Source organism: Scardinius erythrophthalmus (assembly GCF_964197995.2).
Source record: "Scardinius erythrophthalmus genome assembly, chromosome: 14".
Lineage (NCBI taxonomy): Eukaryota > Metazoa > Chordata > Actinopteri > Cypriniformes > Leuciscidae > Scardinius > Scardinius erythrophthalmus.
Window position 1 is genome coordinate 25,117,642 of NC_138234.1, and position 16,296 is coordinate 25,133,937.

Genomic DNA, 16,296 nt, shown 5'->3' on the forward strand with positions numbered 1-16,296 from the left:
TGTTGGTTTAACTTAAAAAAGTAAGTAACCTGATTGCCTTAAAATGTTTGAGTTCATTGAAATAAAAAAATTGAGTTATTACAACTAAGGAGACTGATTTAATAAATAGAAACTCCAAATATAATGTTATCTGAATCACATTAATTATCTAAGTTGATTTGACCAAAAGATAAAAATTTGTGATAACAAATCATGAAAATAATTTAACAACTGTACCACAGCTCCGGTTAATACATTTTAGATTCACAGGATTAGACTGGGTTTGGATAGGTCTTGTCTTTATTTATTATACAAAGGAAACATTCATCAGCCTTAAAGGGGCCTTTGACATGGTGTTCTCAGTCCACTTGCGTCTTTGCCACGAAGAGCCACAAACAAACTCAGAGAGGCGAGCAAATGAGTATATCCAGCTCTGTCAGTTAATATTTATCTCCGGTGCCACTTTGCGAGAAGGAAATCTGGGACACAGTTGCATTCATTGTTCAGTGAGCTTTCTTTTACAGTCCAACCCACCGACAGCAATGAATGTTGATTGTGACCTTTGTTGCAGTTTTCAAAGTCAAACTTTTCAGGCGAAGTTCGAGGCTAGCATCGGAAGACCGCGCCGTCGTGTCTCCAGGAGTCCAGGCTCAAATTCCTCTTTTGCCGCTGGTAGGGAGAGGCAAGGCTCGGTAGGGAGAGGCCGCAGGGTACAATCAACGGTCGATGGTTTTTTTCTATTTAGCTCAAACTCACCGACAGCGTTGAATGTTCACTGAGGCAAACATGGCCTGATGGCGAGTCGACTTGACAGTCTGCGCAGAGGTCGCTGTGGAGACAAGGCAAGCAGCGGGCGGGTGCATCCCACCTCTCAATGCTGAAAGGACATATCACAGGTCACCTACTCCAAAAATACAACTTATTGAATTCTGCTCTCAAACATTTTTACACAACAAAATTGACTATTCATTTTTTCCATGATTGCCCCTTGTCTTATTGTGCATCAATTTCTTACTGATGTAACCAAGGCCATGTGGGCGGGGCAAAAATATTAACCAATAATATCACACGTTCTGCCCTCCATTATTCTAGATGAATGTTTTTTTTTTTCACTTAAAAATACGATACAAATTTTTTTAAAATAAAATACAATTATTAAAAATACAATTAACATACAAAATGTAAAAGTGTTCATTTCTTTTGATGGCCAAATAAAAAGCATTCTCTATAAATCAAACAAAGTCTTGCTAACAAAAGGTATTAGATTCAGTATCCACAAGTCTTAGACAGCAACCTGGCTTTAATCCAAGTGTAAGCAAGCATAACACAAACAGAAACAGAAATAAATAAAAGGAAACAAGAAAAGAGAACAGGTGTTATATGGAAGATCCATGAAATGTGTCATTTATAATTAAATTAATACTGAACAGGATTCATTATAGGGCATTATACGATTTATTATCTTGGAAATCTTATTTAAAAGATACTTTAAAAGAAGCACTCAGTCATTTTTTGGTTTATATTGTGCTGGTTGCAATGCCTAACATGACATACTGACACCTAGTGGTATGGATGTAGAATCATGCAAAACCAAAAGCATTTAGTTAGCAAAAACATGACTGAAATGCAATTTTTTTTTTGCTTTTTCCTATTGAATAATATATTTAGCAAGCAAAAGTTTGTAATAATAGGACGGTTAAGCGAGTAGTTTTCAGCAGGAAAATCTTTCAAAATGGTGGCCTCCATGAGGCGACCCATTCCATGTAAAATAAAACCGTTTTTATTAGGCTACTGATATGACCGACATTTACTTTTGTTTAGTACTATTTCTGTGTCTGTAAAACTTTTAACACGTAAACATTTCTGAATGCACCCGAACATCGACGCTCACCCTTTCCCGTGGTGCAGGAGAGGGTCAGCCGCCCAGGAGGGATTTGGCTTCCGACCTCATCCAGTGTATCCCTTGTACCAACCTTGGAAACTGCAAAAGACACACACATCCACACAAAAAGAAAGAGATTGAGAGTTGTATAAACGAATCCGTACATTAAACAGATGATGGATGTGAATCGAACAGCAAACCGCACCCCTACCCCCACGCAAATGATACACACACACGCTTAGCCAGACTTTGACTTGACTGCTGCTCTCTTCTCTTCAACACCCTCCCTTTGATCATCGTGATTACAGTAATTGGGTCTGTAAGATCTTCACACAAGGGGCCTCTATCAGGACGAAGGAGGAGGACATTGCACACACACATATGCCACCGCTTCTAATTGCATGCTTTGGTGATACCGAAAAACATAGCTTCCTCACATATCAGGCAAACAAAAGTATCTGTGCTGATGTGCACCAACCATGCAGCCTTTTAAACCCCTGAGGACCAAACAAATAGTGTGTGTGCGCGTGTGTTTGGATGAGTGGTCCAACTAAAGCTTACTGACCGGCAGGAAGACCGCAGGCCTGTCAAAAGCATGAAGAGTTTTCAAACAAAGCATGCGACGTTAGTCTCTCAATAACCATGAAAATCTGTCTATAATGGACATCTGAAGTCATAAATGTCATTACAGACTATGACGCTTTTGGAACTGCGAAATATTACGAGGCAATGCGGTTGCTAGCATAAAAAACCAATCGCGAAATGTCATGCGCACAACAACGAAAAAACAACGGTGAGAGAACGTGGACTGATAAAATGGCAGCTTTACTGTACGAATAGAACTTTTGATGTTACGTTAAAAGAGCCCCTTTGAAAACCGTCTTTTTGATAATTGGTTTACTTTAGCCATGATGTGATAAAGCAAAAAAGTGATAAAAGCCATCTTCAAAATGTTAATTGGAACAGACATATTGCTTGTCGCTAATGAACTTAAATCTATAAATCTCAAAATGAAGTAGTCATGCAGAAAGCATGTGAAAAAATAAAACGAATCATAATGGATCAAATGTTCTCTTGAAGATTAGCAGCCATGCTATTTCTATGCTAACAGACCAATTATAAGATACAGGCTATTTGTTTTAACCACTAAGCCCACCACTACCTTTAATGAGTCTACTACTTGTGCTTGCATCACCCATTATCCTTAGCTGTTGAGCTAAGATTACAACACAACATTAGCGGCTAAGCTAGAAGAGCAGCAGGCGCACTAGGCGATGTGTTCTGTGTTACTAGCATTTAAATTTCCCTCAAGTGAGGTGTGGGTGGGACTTAGAGAGAAGGAAGCTAATGACAGTATGAGTAACAGCGGGCTCGTTAGTCTCCCACCTCTTCTTCCGTAGACACGATCATTTTTCTGGATTATTTATTGCTGTGCACTGAAAGAGAACATCCATTTGCCGAGGGTTTCCTCAGAGGCCTGCACCGCATGGCTCGACAGCCCCTACCGCTGCGATTCTAACATCTCAGATGAGAGATATTATACACACTAGTGCTTTTTTGGCTATTTTTATTCATACAGTAGGTACTGTGGAGAGAGAGAGAGCGAGAGAGAGAGCATGCGTGCAACCCACTAGGCTTAAATAAAACCTAGGTTTTCAGTGTGATCTCATACATTTGGACATATCCTAAGACGTACTACATCATATTTTATTGTGTTTTTATTAGGTTTCACAAAGTCTAATAGTGGTGCTGATAATAATTTGCTGTGACATCAACAGTGACAATAAAATCCAATGATTTAATTTTGGAAACAAAATGTTCTCCCTCAACGTATAAATGAGTCAGAACTAGTAAAACCATAGTCAAGTTTGTATTTTTTACTATGGTTTACTACAAACTCTATTGTTAAGATTCTGGTGCTGTAGTAAAACCAAGGTTATTTTTGTCGTTTTTCTACAAAAAAAAAACAAAAAAACACCATGGTACTGTAGCAAAACCATAGTGTTGTAGTTATTGTGGCTTTACTGCAAATGCTGTAGTAAAACCATGGTTAATTTAGTAAGTTATCATGGTTTTAATGGAATACATACATATTTTTGTAGTTATTCTAGGTATTCTTTTTCAACAAAGAACAGTTGAGCTATGGTTACTGTAGCAAAACCTTGTTTTTGACTGTCATTTCTCTGCATGTTGCACTGGTCGATCTAGCAAGCCATTACATTCAAGTGCCTCAATACATCGGTTCCTGTTGTGACTTCCTCCTTCATTTCTTTCTGCAATCTCTACTACCCTACTATCACCTACTCACAATTAACTGTTAGCCTCCGGACATAAAATAACCAGGAACGCAATACCAGCAAATACCCCTTTCAGTGTAAAATTGCACTATTTTCCAACCCCCTCTGACTTCATAACAAAAAAGGCGAGCCAACCTGGCCTCTAATTGGACATTATAATTGCAGATGTGAATTAATGGGCCAAACATTGATAGTGTAAGCACATAAAACCTCAATCCCAGACCGGCGGGGTAAATGAAAAACAGATCCAGAAGAAGGGAGGTTCTTTCCCATGGCAACCCCTGGCCGGGGCCGGCATGTTCTAATCCCGCCACTTCAGCAGAGCTGTTGTTATGTACAGAAGCAGGATATTTTTCTATTGTGTGGATGGAATGGTCACTGTCGAGTGTATGGGGCCAAGGGTTTCAGGGTAGACAACACACACACACACACACACACACACACGTGCACACACGAGCATTACGATACGGTTTCACAAGCGTTAGCACATCATTATCCTGACGCTCTAAACACAAATGAATGTTATAGCTGGCTGGGAATGTGATGTTGGGATATTATGCTGACACATAACTCGGATAAATTCCCCCCAAATATGTTGAGACAATGTTTGAGCATCTCACAAGCATGCTTCTTCATTTCTCTGACATAATTACAATAAACAGCTTTCGCCCTCCTCCCTCAAGGAGAGTAATTACCTCGCGACACGCTGAAAGCTCTTCTCATTGAGAGATGCCACAGACAAGACGCGGTCTCCTTCATGTCTGGACCTGAGAGAGACAGGGAGAGTGAACCAAAAAAAATCAATAAAATGCCAAACTTGTGCTCTTTTTATCAAATCTCTTTCAGAATGTTTGGTAGTTGAATATAGACTGGGTAGATTTAGGCCCCATATCTGTAGTTTAAAGGGAAAAGTGCATGTGGAGTTTGCAGAGCTGGAGCATTCTGGGTCATCTCTCTTTTTCTAACAAATTATTTAAGGGTGTGTAGGACATGAAGGATTTCTCCAAGCACTTTGGAAGGAAGTTGAAAGATTTCTGGACTTCCTTTAGCAAACACTCACAGTGTGTACAAATTCTACACTTGGAGGGGTCAGTGTGAGGGTAGCCCGTGATTCCCGTCTCTTGGCAGGAGATCTGCTTTACTAAATCGTTACGTTTTGTAAGAGTTATGCTTAAACAATTTGCCAATGGGGCAAGAAAAGTAAACTTCATTCAAAAGGATATAATCTCTAAAAACAAGTCGTAATATCTCACAAAATTTTGGTTCTCATGCAAATGCATTTTTCAGATAATATTTGTAAAAAAAAATATAGTTTAAAACAAATATAATATAATATAACATAATATAAAAGATACAATGAAATAAAATATGCAAGCTGGTTTCCGCCACTGAATAAAAATAAAAAAGGTAATTGCGACTTTTTAATCTCACAATTCCGACTTTTTTTCTCTCGCAATTGCGAGATATAAACTTTTTTCCCTCATAATTGGACTTTTTAAGTTTATATCTCACAATTCAGAGAAAAGAAGTCAGAATTGCGAGATATAAAATCGCAATTGTGAGAAAAAAGTAAGAATTGTGGGATATAAACTCGCAATTGCAAGAAAAAAGTAAATATTGTGGGATATGAACACTATAAACAAGAAAAGAGTGAGAATAGCAGAAAAAGATAGCGAGATAAAAAGTCGCAATTATCTTTTAATTTTTTTTTTTTCGTGGCGGAAACAAGCTTCCATAGAAAATAAGCGAATAAAACAAAAAAAGATAAAGATACAAATGAATGAATTAATAATTAAACAAATAAATAAAAAACAAATACTGATTAAACATGTTTGCAGCATAATTTGAGACCATAAATTGTTAGACTAGTTGTCTAACAAATGTATGTAATACATCACAGAACAATATAAAAGGCAGTTTGAAAATAACCACTTGGATTGAATTTCATGACTGATTTGAATGCTTCTAGGTAGCAGTGGTAAATTATATCTGTTCTTATCAATGTGGTTACGGTATCCTTTGCAAGTTCAACCGATTCAACCAAAATTTGCATACGCAATTGCAATTCAAATGCATGGATTTCCTTATTCAAAATTACACAGTTTTTGAAGAAATTGCAACCGCGTGTTGAAGCGTGTATGTAAAAAAAAAAAAAAAAAATTGTCACCGAAAACCTATGATAATCTGAATATTGTGGGTGACGTGCCGCTATCAGTGTGTCTGTTGGTCATATATGTCTATTTATCTGTAAGATAAAGGCAATTCATTGTGCTGAACTGTTTTCTAGTGTGTTCCTGTAACACATTCTACCTCTGTGTGTAACAGATAAAGCTGGTTGTAGCCAGACGGCTTCACCTGAGTGAGAAACTCTGTCTCACGCGTCTGTGTTAGCCTGCTAGGACAGATGGCAGTCAACCTTTGATATCTCAAAGGCCAGGTACATGTGAGAACACTGTGACGCCCAATCTCACATGGAGCAGTGACAGAAGATGAAAAGAGAGGAACCGAGGAAACTGACGTCTCTACGGTGCTGTTGGATTAAAGAGCTGAAACTAAATAAATTCATTTTGAAAGACTGAGGACAAAATTCTGTTGAAAACAATTTAAGGTCAAATTTGTAAAGAGGAGTTGTCAATATATTACATATGTTTTCTAATTTAAAGTAAAAATCTAAATGTTAAACGTTAGGAAAGCAGTAATAATACCGTAATAATAATAATGACTATTATTGTTGCTAGCGGGTAATGTTGCGCATCCAGTCAGCCTATTCTGCATTTTAGCAAAAATATATCTGAATTTTTTTTTTATCAATTGACCTTGACCAATAAATGTAATAAAAAAATAAGAGGAAAATTGCATTGCTCAGATCAGAGCTCGGGAGATAAAATGGAACTCCCACAAATTACGTCACAAATGTTTCTTCTAGAATTCGTTTGAAGAAGAAATAGAGACAATTGTTTACATATTGCAAGAGAGATCAGATCTATAATATTAGTTTGGATCATTTTAAATTAAGAAATGTTCTGACGTTTGACAGCAGACTTTGGGATCTTGACAAATTTGAGCACATTACTGAGATCTCTTTTGAAACTCTATAGGAGACATTTGGGGGAAAAAGGGATAAAAATAAAAGACTGCTGTTCCTTTAACCGCATTGCTGTTTGGGAGAAACATTTGAGAATCTAATTGTATATGGAATGTTAGTTCTCCAGGCACACTGAAATACAGATTTTAGGATATAAAACCTTCAGTTTTAATAAAGATTTACACAATTTGTATAGATTCCTTCAACCCTAACACCGATGTAATGCACTGAATTGCACGATGTCAAGTCATCCAGTTTCATTTTCCAAGTCTTGCTCCAACTTGACAACTTGATGAACATTTTTATTTTAGAAACTTCCATGTGGCTCACAATTTTTGTCTTCAACAAGCTAATGTATACACAAGTCTGAGACCTAAATGAGGACCACCCACAAACTCATCTGAAGTCTTACAGTGCACCACGGACTAGAAATACATTTAATTTAATAATATCAATGTCTGCATGAAACGGAGCCAATTTCTAACTTTTCATTCAACATCAAAACCTCAAATATCTCCACAGTGGCATGAGTTCTCCAGACCAGCCTTCATTTTTCTAGAATTTATTGTGGCGCTAACCAGTTGTAACTTGTCGCCCAAGCTCTGGACCACCCAGATTAGCCGTCTAAACAAGGCTTTAGATGTTTTAATTGTCTCCATCCTCAGGGTGTGCCATCGACTTGAAAGTACGTCGTCATAACAGCAGAAACCTCCCTCATTTGAGACTTATACAGAGTACAAATTCGCCACACTGAAAACCAGCCATTACACACTCAAACCTTGCATCGAAAATGTACAATTCCAACATTTACAACTACATTAACCAAGACAAAAGTACAAAAATCTGAGAGACTCGTAACTAAAAATAAGGCTATGATTGAAGGCAACACTCATAAACACTGAAAAAAAAATAAAAGTATGCACTGAACGCAAGTCGCTTTGGATATGCACAGGCCTACATGCAAATGTAAACACCTTTGAGGTAGAAAATGTTATAGGTTGTGAGCGGGAGCATCCAGAGTTAAGTTTTTAAGATGAAAGGATGTCATAAATTCTTAGACGCTGTAATAAAAGACTGTCTCCTAAAACAAGACGCTTCGTGGCCCCTGATAGTCTGTAATTTACAATGACAATATCAGGGACAGTCACGAAGCGGGAGGCAAAGTGCAGGGTAGCGGGAGAAGAACATAGCCGTGTTTTTTCCTACTTTAATGATTCATCCTTTGTCTCAGAAGCGTTCATCTTCTAAGCATATCCAAACAAACCGTTTCCCCTCGAAATCTCCAAATGATCCATTAAAACGGATCTCATTTGAGAGCAACAACTATTCGGGCTGCAAAACACGGGACGCCGAAAGAAAACAGGAGAGGGTGCAAACGCCCCCCCTCCTTCCTCCTCGTAATATGCAAAGTTTCACCCCGAGGTATTAATCTGTTTCCATTGTAGCTAAGCGCAGATGCTATCAAGCTCCATTTGTCATTGACAGCGAGGGTAATGACCCTGAACTCGCGTGAGCAGCTCCTGGGCAGCAAAGACACAAGGTGGTAAGTAACTCAATATATTTTCCCACAGCAGCATTAACGGCTACAAATTTGCTAGGCAAATTGAGTGTGATGAACACATTTTATACCGCTTTGGCTCGTGGTTGTACCGACTTAATCTCTTTGAGACCATTTATCTCTCAAAATACATTACAGGCAAGGAGGGCCTGTTGTAACATTGCTTGTTATATCAATCTTGGATTACAATGTTGCTTGTTTGGGCCAGACACTTTAACTTATGACTTCATTTATGTGGCGATTATTAATATTCAGTTCAAAAAATACAGGGCAATGTGCATGTTGCCTAAAGAAAGGACGCCGTTGCAGGAGATTTCCCAGGTCTTTTCTATCAATACAGTCATGTGAAGAGTCTTTTGTCCAGTCGCAAACCCTGGGCTCTAAAGAGCTTTCAGTCCACCTGAAGGTTCAGCACCTTATGAAAGAAACAAGTGGGGAATGTACTGAACGCCATTGTGTCCAAAACAAGCCTCCACAGAGCCAAGGATTTCAAGCGGTTCATGAACCCAGTAGGAATAACGCTCTCAAATTCCATCCAGGTTTCCCTGAAATGCTAAGATCATTTCAAGCTCTACAGTACGAACCATGAAGATTGAGACACAATGTGGTTAGCCAGTAGTTTTTAACCTCCGGTGATAAGTGAAATGGCTGGCTGTGCTTATATTGGCAGGCAGGGAGGAAAGAAAGCCCAGATAATCTCTCTCTGGTCAAGTGCCCGTGGCCCTGGCACTGTTCTCGGAGGTAGTAAAGCTGTCCAGATTTCATACCGGTAACTATCACTCAGGTCCTGAAGCAGAGCTACATAATTAGCATGGGCCATAGAAACACGCTCATTTAGCATTCTGTGAAGTAGCAGGTAAACTATTCCCTCATTTGCGTAAATGCACACAATTTCAGGACAATATTTACGTAAATGCACACAATTTCCGGACAATATTCAATTACATTTCTCGATAAACCCTCATCCTTCCCTCGGGTCATTTTAACCAGAAATTCATTTTTGTTAAAAAAAAAATTAAATTGAGTGTTCATCGGAGGAGTCTAAGACCTTGGACTTCCGTCGCACTTGAACCACGAATTCGCCAAAAAAATTATAATAATATTGGATTCAAGGAGTTTATGTGGTCGTAATACAAAAAATAAATAAAAAAAAATTAAAAAAGAGTAACAAATCCTTCCCTCGCGGGTCAATTCGATCCCTTAGGAATGAATGGAATGCGAGGAATGCTTCAGTATACATAGAAAAATTCTCGAAATGAAAGCTAAAAATGCTAAAACTATACCAAAAACAATTTTATAATGTCTACATGTGTATCAGAATGCATTCTGAAGAGAACCTCAAGAACTGACTTTAGGACCCAGCGGAACAGCTCATTTGCTCCATATAGAGCTATAAGTCCATTTAGTGGCAAAAGTCATAAAATATCATGTTTTATATATATATATGTTTTTTTTTTTTATTGACCCAATGTGATATATTTTGAGCTGATTTCGGCTGGTTTTGCATGTAGTTTTTTTTTTTTAAATGAGTAATTTAAAAGGTACATAAAAATAAATAAAAAATAAATAAAAAATCTCTAAAGAAATCACATTAATTTGAAAAAAATAATAATAAAAATGAAATGATATAAGCTTTCTGGACAAAAAAAAAAGTATAATTTTAGGGCTTCGGGTCATTGTGACCCACGAGGGAAGGATTTGTTACAGAATGCGAGGAGAGGATGAATCATGAATATGCTTTGTAGCCTATTGGTGTGTTATGACATTTGCATATATTATTTAAGATAAACATTTGACAAAATGACCTTGTCATTGCTAGCGCAATGCTAGCCAGTTGAGCTACAGCAACGGTTGCATGTTTCAAACCTGTAAGAGTCTGGTTTGTGTTATTTTCCCAATGTTGTTCCTTCCTTTTGTCCTCAGCCTTTCCTTTCTTTTCTATACTGTTCTCAAATTGAAATCAGTAAATTTACATGCACGATTTTAGTCAGACTAAAGCAAATGTTACGTCAGACTGAAATCATACCAGTCAGACTAACAGATCTGATAATGTGATTTTACCTCAGCCTCACCCAGTATGTGTAAATGTTAATCAGACTACAATTTGCATCGACATGCAATGTGTATTTTATACTTCAAATATTCAATTATGCATTGTATCACATAAATTTGGACAGAGGACGAATACTATGTAGAGCATACTACTATACTTTAGAGGCAAATGCGAAGAACCAGTGACTGTATGTAATCAGGCAAGTATAAATCACACAATTTTCATCTATCAGCACTCTGCCATACAGTTAAACTCTCCTTAAAATCCTCCTTGACTGTTCTAAATCCCACAAAGCTTGTGCCAATTACCAAAGGACAACGTTAGCCATCTCTCCACAGTGCGACTTTATAAATGCTCTGAGGGCCGTGTCTGCTAATTCGGCATGTAATGCACTGTTAGGTTCGCAAAAACCAGCTAGCTTGCTAACCACTAGCCACCTGCTGCGTACGCAGAATAGGGTGAGTGGACCTTGGGACTTCCCAGCATGGGAGTGGAGACATGAGGGAAAACTTCTACAAAAAAGGGGTAGATTGTGCTAACTGAGAGAGATCTAAAATTGCATTCTATATTAGTGCTTTCAATGACAGACCCCACCCCCTGCTTTCAAGTCCACTTGAAATTGCTGGATTCACCTGCCACGCGACAGTAGTCAAAGGCCGGAGGTGCGTTGTTAACCCAGCAGGAGAGGATGAGGCAGAGGTGCGAGAGAAAAGGAATCAAACGGCCGAGTGAATCACCTCCAGGAAGACAACAGCTGGAGAGGTTGTCGCCGGAGGGAATAAAAGTAGCTTTTAAACACTTGTTGAGGCGTGTGGGGGTCTACAAAAGGGCGGAGCGAGGATAATGTAGCAAGTGTCCACTGGAAAAGAGACAGCCAGTGTCTTTAACTAGTCTCCCGACAAAGTCTGCTAGGACTTTTAAAACAGACCAGAGCGAGGGAGGGTGGGGTCCGACGGGGGATAGAAAAGGAAGGAGAAATTATAGCCTTCCGGCCATTCAGCATTTACAACTGTGTTACCTATAATCCTACAGGGCCAGTCTGTCTAACCACTTGACAGACTAGAGATCATTTACTCAAGCTTTTAGTATGGATAAAGAATGCTCTTAGTTTAAGTGGCTGAGAGCTCGTCTTGGGAATACTAACTGGCAGTACAATGCAACATTTTTGGCCCTGGAGAAAAGCAAACACTTTGAATGAAACGGCTGATCGGTAACTCTGATCTTTGTGGATTTAAGGGTAAGGGCCGTAAAAACCATGTACACAAGCAACATTTAAACTTGAACGAGTAGTCCACCGGAAAAACTAAAATTCTGTCATTTACTCACCTTCATGTCTTTCCAGATCCGTCACGCTGTTATTTTGTTTGTGGAACACCACGTTTTTAACAAAGACTGCCAGTCAAGCTCAAAAAAGGACAAAAACACCACAAAAGCAATCCTCAGACCAGCGACAAAACTTTCATTGAATTACAGCTTAAATTTCTGAATCATAAGGCTTCAGAAGGCTTTATAGCACATGATTCGTATGGATGACTTTTATGGTGTTCAAAAGACACGTTCACTATGAGGGTTCTTCATAAATTATTATTTTGTGTTCGGCAGAAAAAAAGCACGCAGGTTTGACATAAATAAATTTCATTTTTGGCTGAACTGTTGATAATGACAAATCATTGCATGCTTATGTTTAATTGTTGCTCTTTCAGACTACCTGAAAATCAACTTTTACATCATGCCGGACATCTTCATAGTCAGAAAAGGTTGTGGAATACCTATATTTGAAAATTTAATTCTTGCACTGCATCTCAACCCTAAAGATGACATATTGTCCCAGACTCGCTCATAATAGCAGTGATAGTGTCTTGCGGTGAGGTAATTGCAGTGAGTAAAATACAGGGAGTCTCAGATGTCGGTTTAACATGACGAGGTTAGATGAAGGCACAGATAATGAGTCAAGGAACTGACGCCTGAGTGTGCAGGATGAGCCGGAGATGAAACGACACGTTTCTGCACCTGGATCACATGGCAAAATGCCCAACACACATACATACACACGTTTGCAGATGGTAACGAGGAGCCATTCTAGGACACAGAACGTACATTTCAACTTCACCACAAACCCTCAGAGGTAAATTCGTTACCTTTATCGGTCGTCTTCGGCCTTCAACAGTCTGACTTCCATGGTTGAGCTCTGCCAAGTCACCAGAAGAACCAGGCTTTAAAAGACTTCCTAGCATTGCATCTTCTCACAGCTTCCCTCGCTCTGTTTCTGGCGCCTTGATAACCTATGAAATGCAGAGGGAGGGGGAAGGAAGAATGATAAAGAAATCGTTTCACCAGATGGAACTGTCTAAAGTCAGGCGAAAGCAGAAGGCAGCGCATTTCATTTAAAAAACTCAATTTGACAAGATGAGACGAGGTCGCGGATTCCAATCATTACATTAAAATACTTTTCGTTATCTTTCCCGCAGCACCCGCAAGACGTACAAAGAGTATTACAGAGAAAAGTCACGACAGTACAACACCTCCCAGTCATCGGGGTCGTGACTGTGTGGCTACCAGCTGTGTCTTTGCTCTGAAAGGATGAGCAAGGCTTGACAAATCAAACATTTGCCCTGATCTAGCCCTGCCCTGCTCTATATTACACTGTGTGGAGAGGTGACTTCAGCGCAAGAGGATGACTCTGTAGTGGTATTAGACGCTCATCAAAATCGCCAGCAGCTGTGCGGCTATTCAACGCGCTCTTTCTCTTTTTTTAGGCCACAGCTGCACAGATAAAGGGTTGGGCAAATATTGCACAATGAGCGACAAACATAGAGCTTCCACAGTCTCCGTTTCGAGCTTGACTATATGTGTGAACACTCAATGCTTGTCCTTCTCTATGTTCGGTTTCAATGCTCGCCCGTCCATATTTAATTGCCATTCTCGCCACCCCCCACCCAGCTCTCCGTTCACCCTGCACAGCCCAGAACCCCTGAAAAGCGGTGACAGTGCTCCTTTGTTCACCCCAGACCACTCCTCTCCCTCAGCGCCCCCATCCACCCTCCGTTCAGTTGACAGGCATGCCTGTACAGGCTCGGCAAAAAGACGAGAGAGGGAAAGACTGTGAAAAGTGAGATAGCGAGCGACGGGGAGGGTCTCTCGTTTTCAAGCTCCTACCATTCCTGCATTTCTGTCAACTCAGCAATACCAGAGGGGGCTTCAAAAAGGGGTTAGGAGATGAGGCGACCGCCAGTATACAAGCCCTCCAAAAACGAGAGAAAGATACGTAAAGAGTCAGGGATTCAGCTATGCATTGCTTAACTCAGCTAGCATCCGCCTTGAGCAAACATTCAAGGCTAAAACATGCTTCGCCGACAACTATATCCCTAATGTGGATCTTTATTTTTCCTCACCATACATACATAACATGCCATTTACAAGGTAGACATTCAAGTTAGATGGTTAGTCTGTATAGATGTGTCTCTCTTAGCCTGTGGCACAGTTGTTCCCTTCGTCGTTAGATCATAACAACCATTTCCCTGGTTTTAATTTAAATAGTCATTTTATGGCCTGTTTTATTTTAATGACCATGTTTATGGTAGCCATTTGTCTTGGGAAAGATGCAGACAGATTCTGAACATATTTAAATGAATTAAGAAAACGTTCAAAAACAAACACGTAGAGCATTTTATACTTATATGTTACATAAATGAACATTAGCATTAACATTCACATTATGTAGCCTATATTTTTGGAACATCAATTTGGTCTGTACAAAAGGCAAGGGCAGGCCAGAAACTTAGTATGCAGATGCATTGTACATACATAATGTGCGTTCTTGGGTAACTTTTAGTGGTAACACACCTCAGTATTCTAGGGGGCGACAGAGTTACCTTTAAATGTTATTGCCATTAAAGCTGGCATTAAAGTAAATTCTGATTGTGACGTATATACTAGTGAAATGACTTCGCAAACAAGAATAAATGTAGGGCTGGACTTGATTTTGTCTATCGGGATTTGATTGGATCATTGTTTGCTAATTGTTGAGATATCGTAAGTCATAAATAAGAGAAGGGAGGGAAAGTTATTGTTTTTGATTAAATATTACAAGGACACATGAATTTAAAAATAACTAGATAATAATAAGTATAGATGCAATTAAGATTATGCACATTGTAATGCCGTTTTATAGCAATGATGAGTATACATTTTATGGTTTGTTTTATTTTTATGGCCATGTTTATAGTAGTCCTGTATATTAGTCCAGGCAGACCTTTCAACAACACGCTGAGGTATAAATAATATAAATTTGATCCATGCAAAATCCTAACAGCATGAGTAGGCCCAAAAAATACACAAGGCATGTGCGTTACGTAGTTACTTACAAATGTCTCGGGTAGCTAGCTATAAACATGAGATGTGTCCAATATTACAGTAGAAGAAGACAGTTTATGCCAATGCTCGCTATAGCTCCCCTTGTGGCAATGCTGAGATTGCAAAGATTGCATAGCTAGAAGCGTTTGCGCTCAACTACTTGTGCAGAGTATGTTAGTTTGTACATTTTGAGCATGTAGGGGCTGTACTTGCAGATATTTAAATCACAAGCATTTTTCATAACTCAAGACATATTGTTCAGATCTACTTGTACACATGAGTAGGAAGATAAATATTTGGACTGAAGATGAGCGCTCCTGAAGTGGATGTGCTAACTCTATAATAATCCTCAGGCAATCCCTAGATAAACCTTGAGTGGAATAATTCATTCAAGATAGTACTTAACATTCTTAGTATTTAACATAAGAAGGATTTGAAAAACACGGACATCTAATAATGATTTTACAGGTTTGACTTTTCTGATCTTTAGCACATACTTTTCCCCCATCCAAAATTTAAACTGTGACTTCTTTGCAAAATTGTAGGTGGTTTCCAAATCAATCATATTTTATTACATCAATACATGACAAAAATACAAAAATACAAAAAAAAAAATATATATATATATATTGAACAATTTTTAACAAAATAAAGATTTAGGCCTGAGGAAGTTCAATACAGTTAAATATAATATATAATCGCTGCTGAGAAAAAAAGAGAGTCTAAGTCCATTTTCCTTTACTAGAAAGAAATGGTGGAATGGTGAAATGTTTCACTGACAAGTCAACTTTAATAACTGGAACTCTAAGGGGGTCTGATTTCAGGTGCAAGCTAAAGCTATGCTAATGCAAATGGTAACAAAAGCAATGCCACAAGTCAATGGGGGGAGCTTGACAATGGTCACACGCCAAATTTACTCCAGCACTAATGTTTTTTAAAAGGACTGTTTAACTCAAATTAGGAGGTGACCAGGGCAGGACCACAGGGAGTTTGTAAACAGATCATGAAAACCTCTTGAGATTACTAGTCCCAGTACTCGCATTGATAAAACAGGGAGGCTTCGGCAATGGTGCTAAACTAATTGAGTGG

The 16,296-nt window shown here is 38.8% G+C and overlaps 1 protein-coding gene across 2 annotated transcripts in view; it reads right to left on the minus strand.

Moving 5' to 3' along the window:
* Positions 1–264: 264 nt before the first annotated feature.
* The window catches only part of LOC308701555 (uncharacterized protein), a 36,781-nt gene continuing 20,749 nt past the window's right edge, over positions 265–16,296 (minus strand). Inside the window, exons 2-6 of one of the 2 annotated variants that reach the window (XM_081383913.1) lie at positions 12,993–13,136; positions 4,854–4,925; positions 1,871–1,960; positions 736–856; positions 265–648 (exon numbers count right to left, since the gene is read on the minus strand). In XM_081383913.1, coding sequence (XP_081240039.1) covers positions 630–648; positions 736–856; positions 1,871–1,960; positions 4,854–4,917 — 294 coding nt within the window. In that variant the 5' untranslated portion in view covers positions 4,918–4,925; positions 12,993–13,136 and the 3' untranslated portion in view covers positions 265–629. The remainder of the gene's footprint in view (positions 649–735; positions 857–1,870; positions 1,961–4,853; positions 4,926–12,992; positions 13,137–16,296) is intronic. The other variant, XR_014031471.1, reaches the window with a different exon arrangement.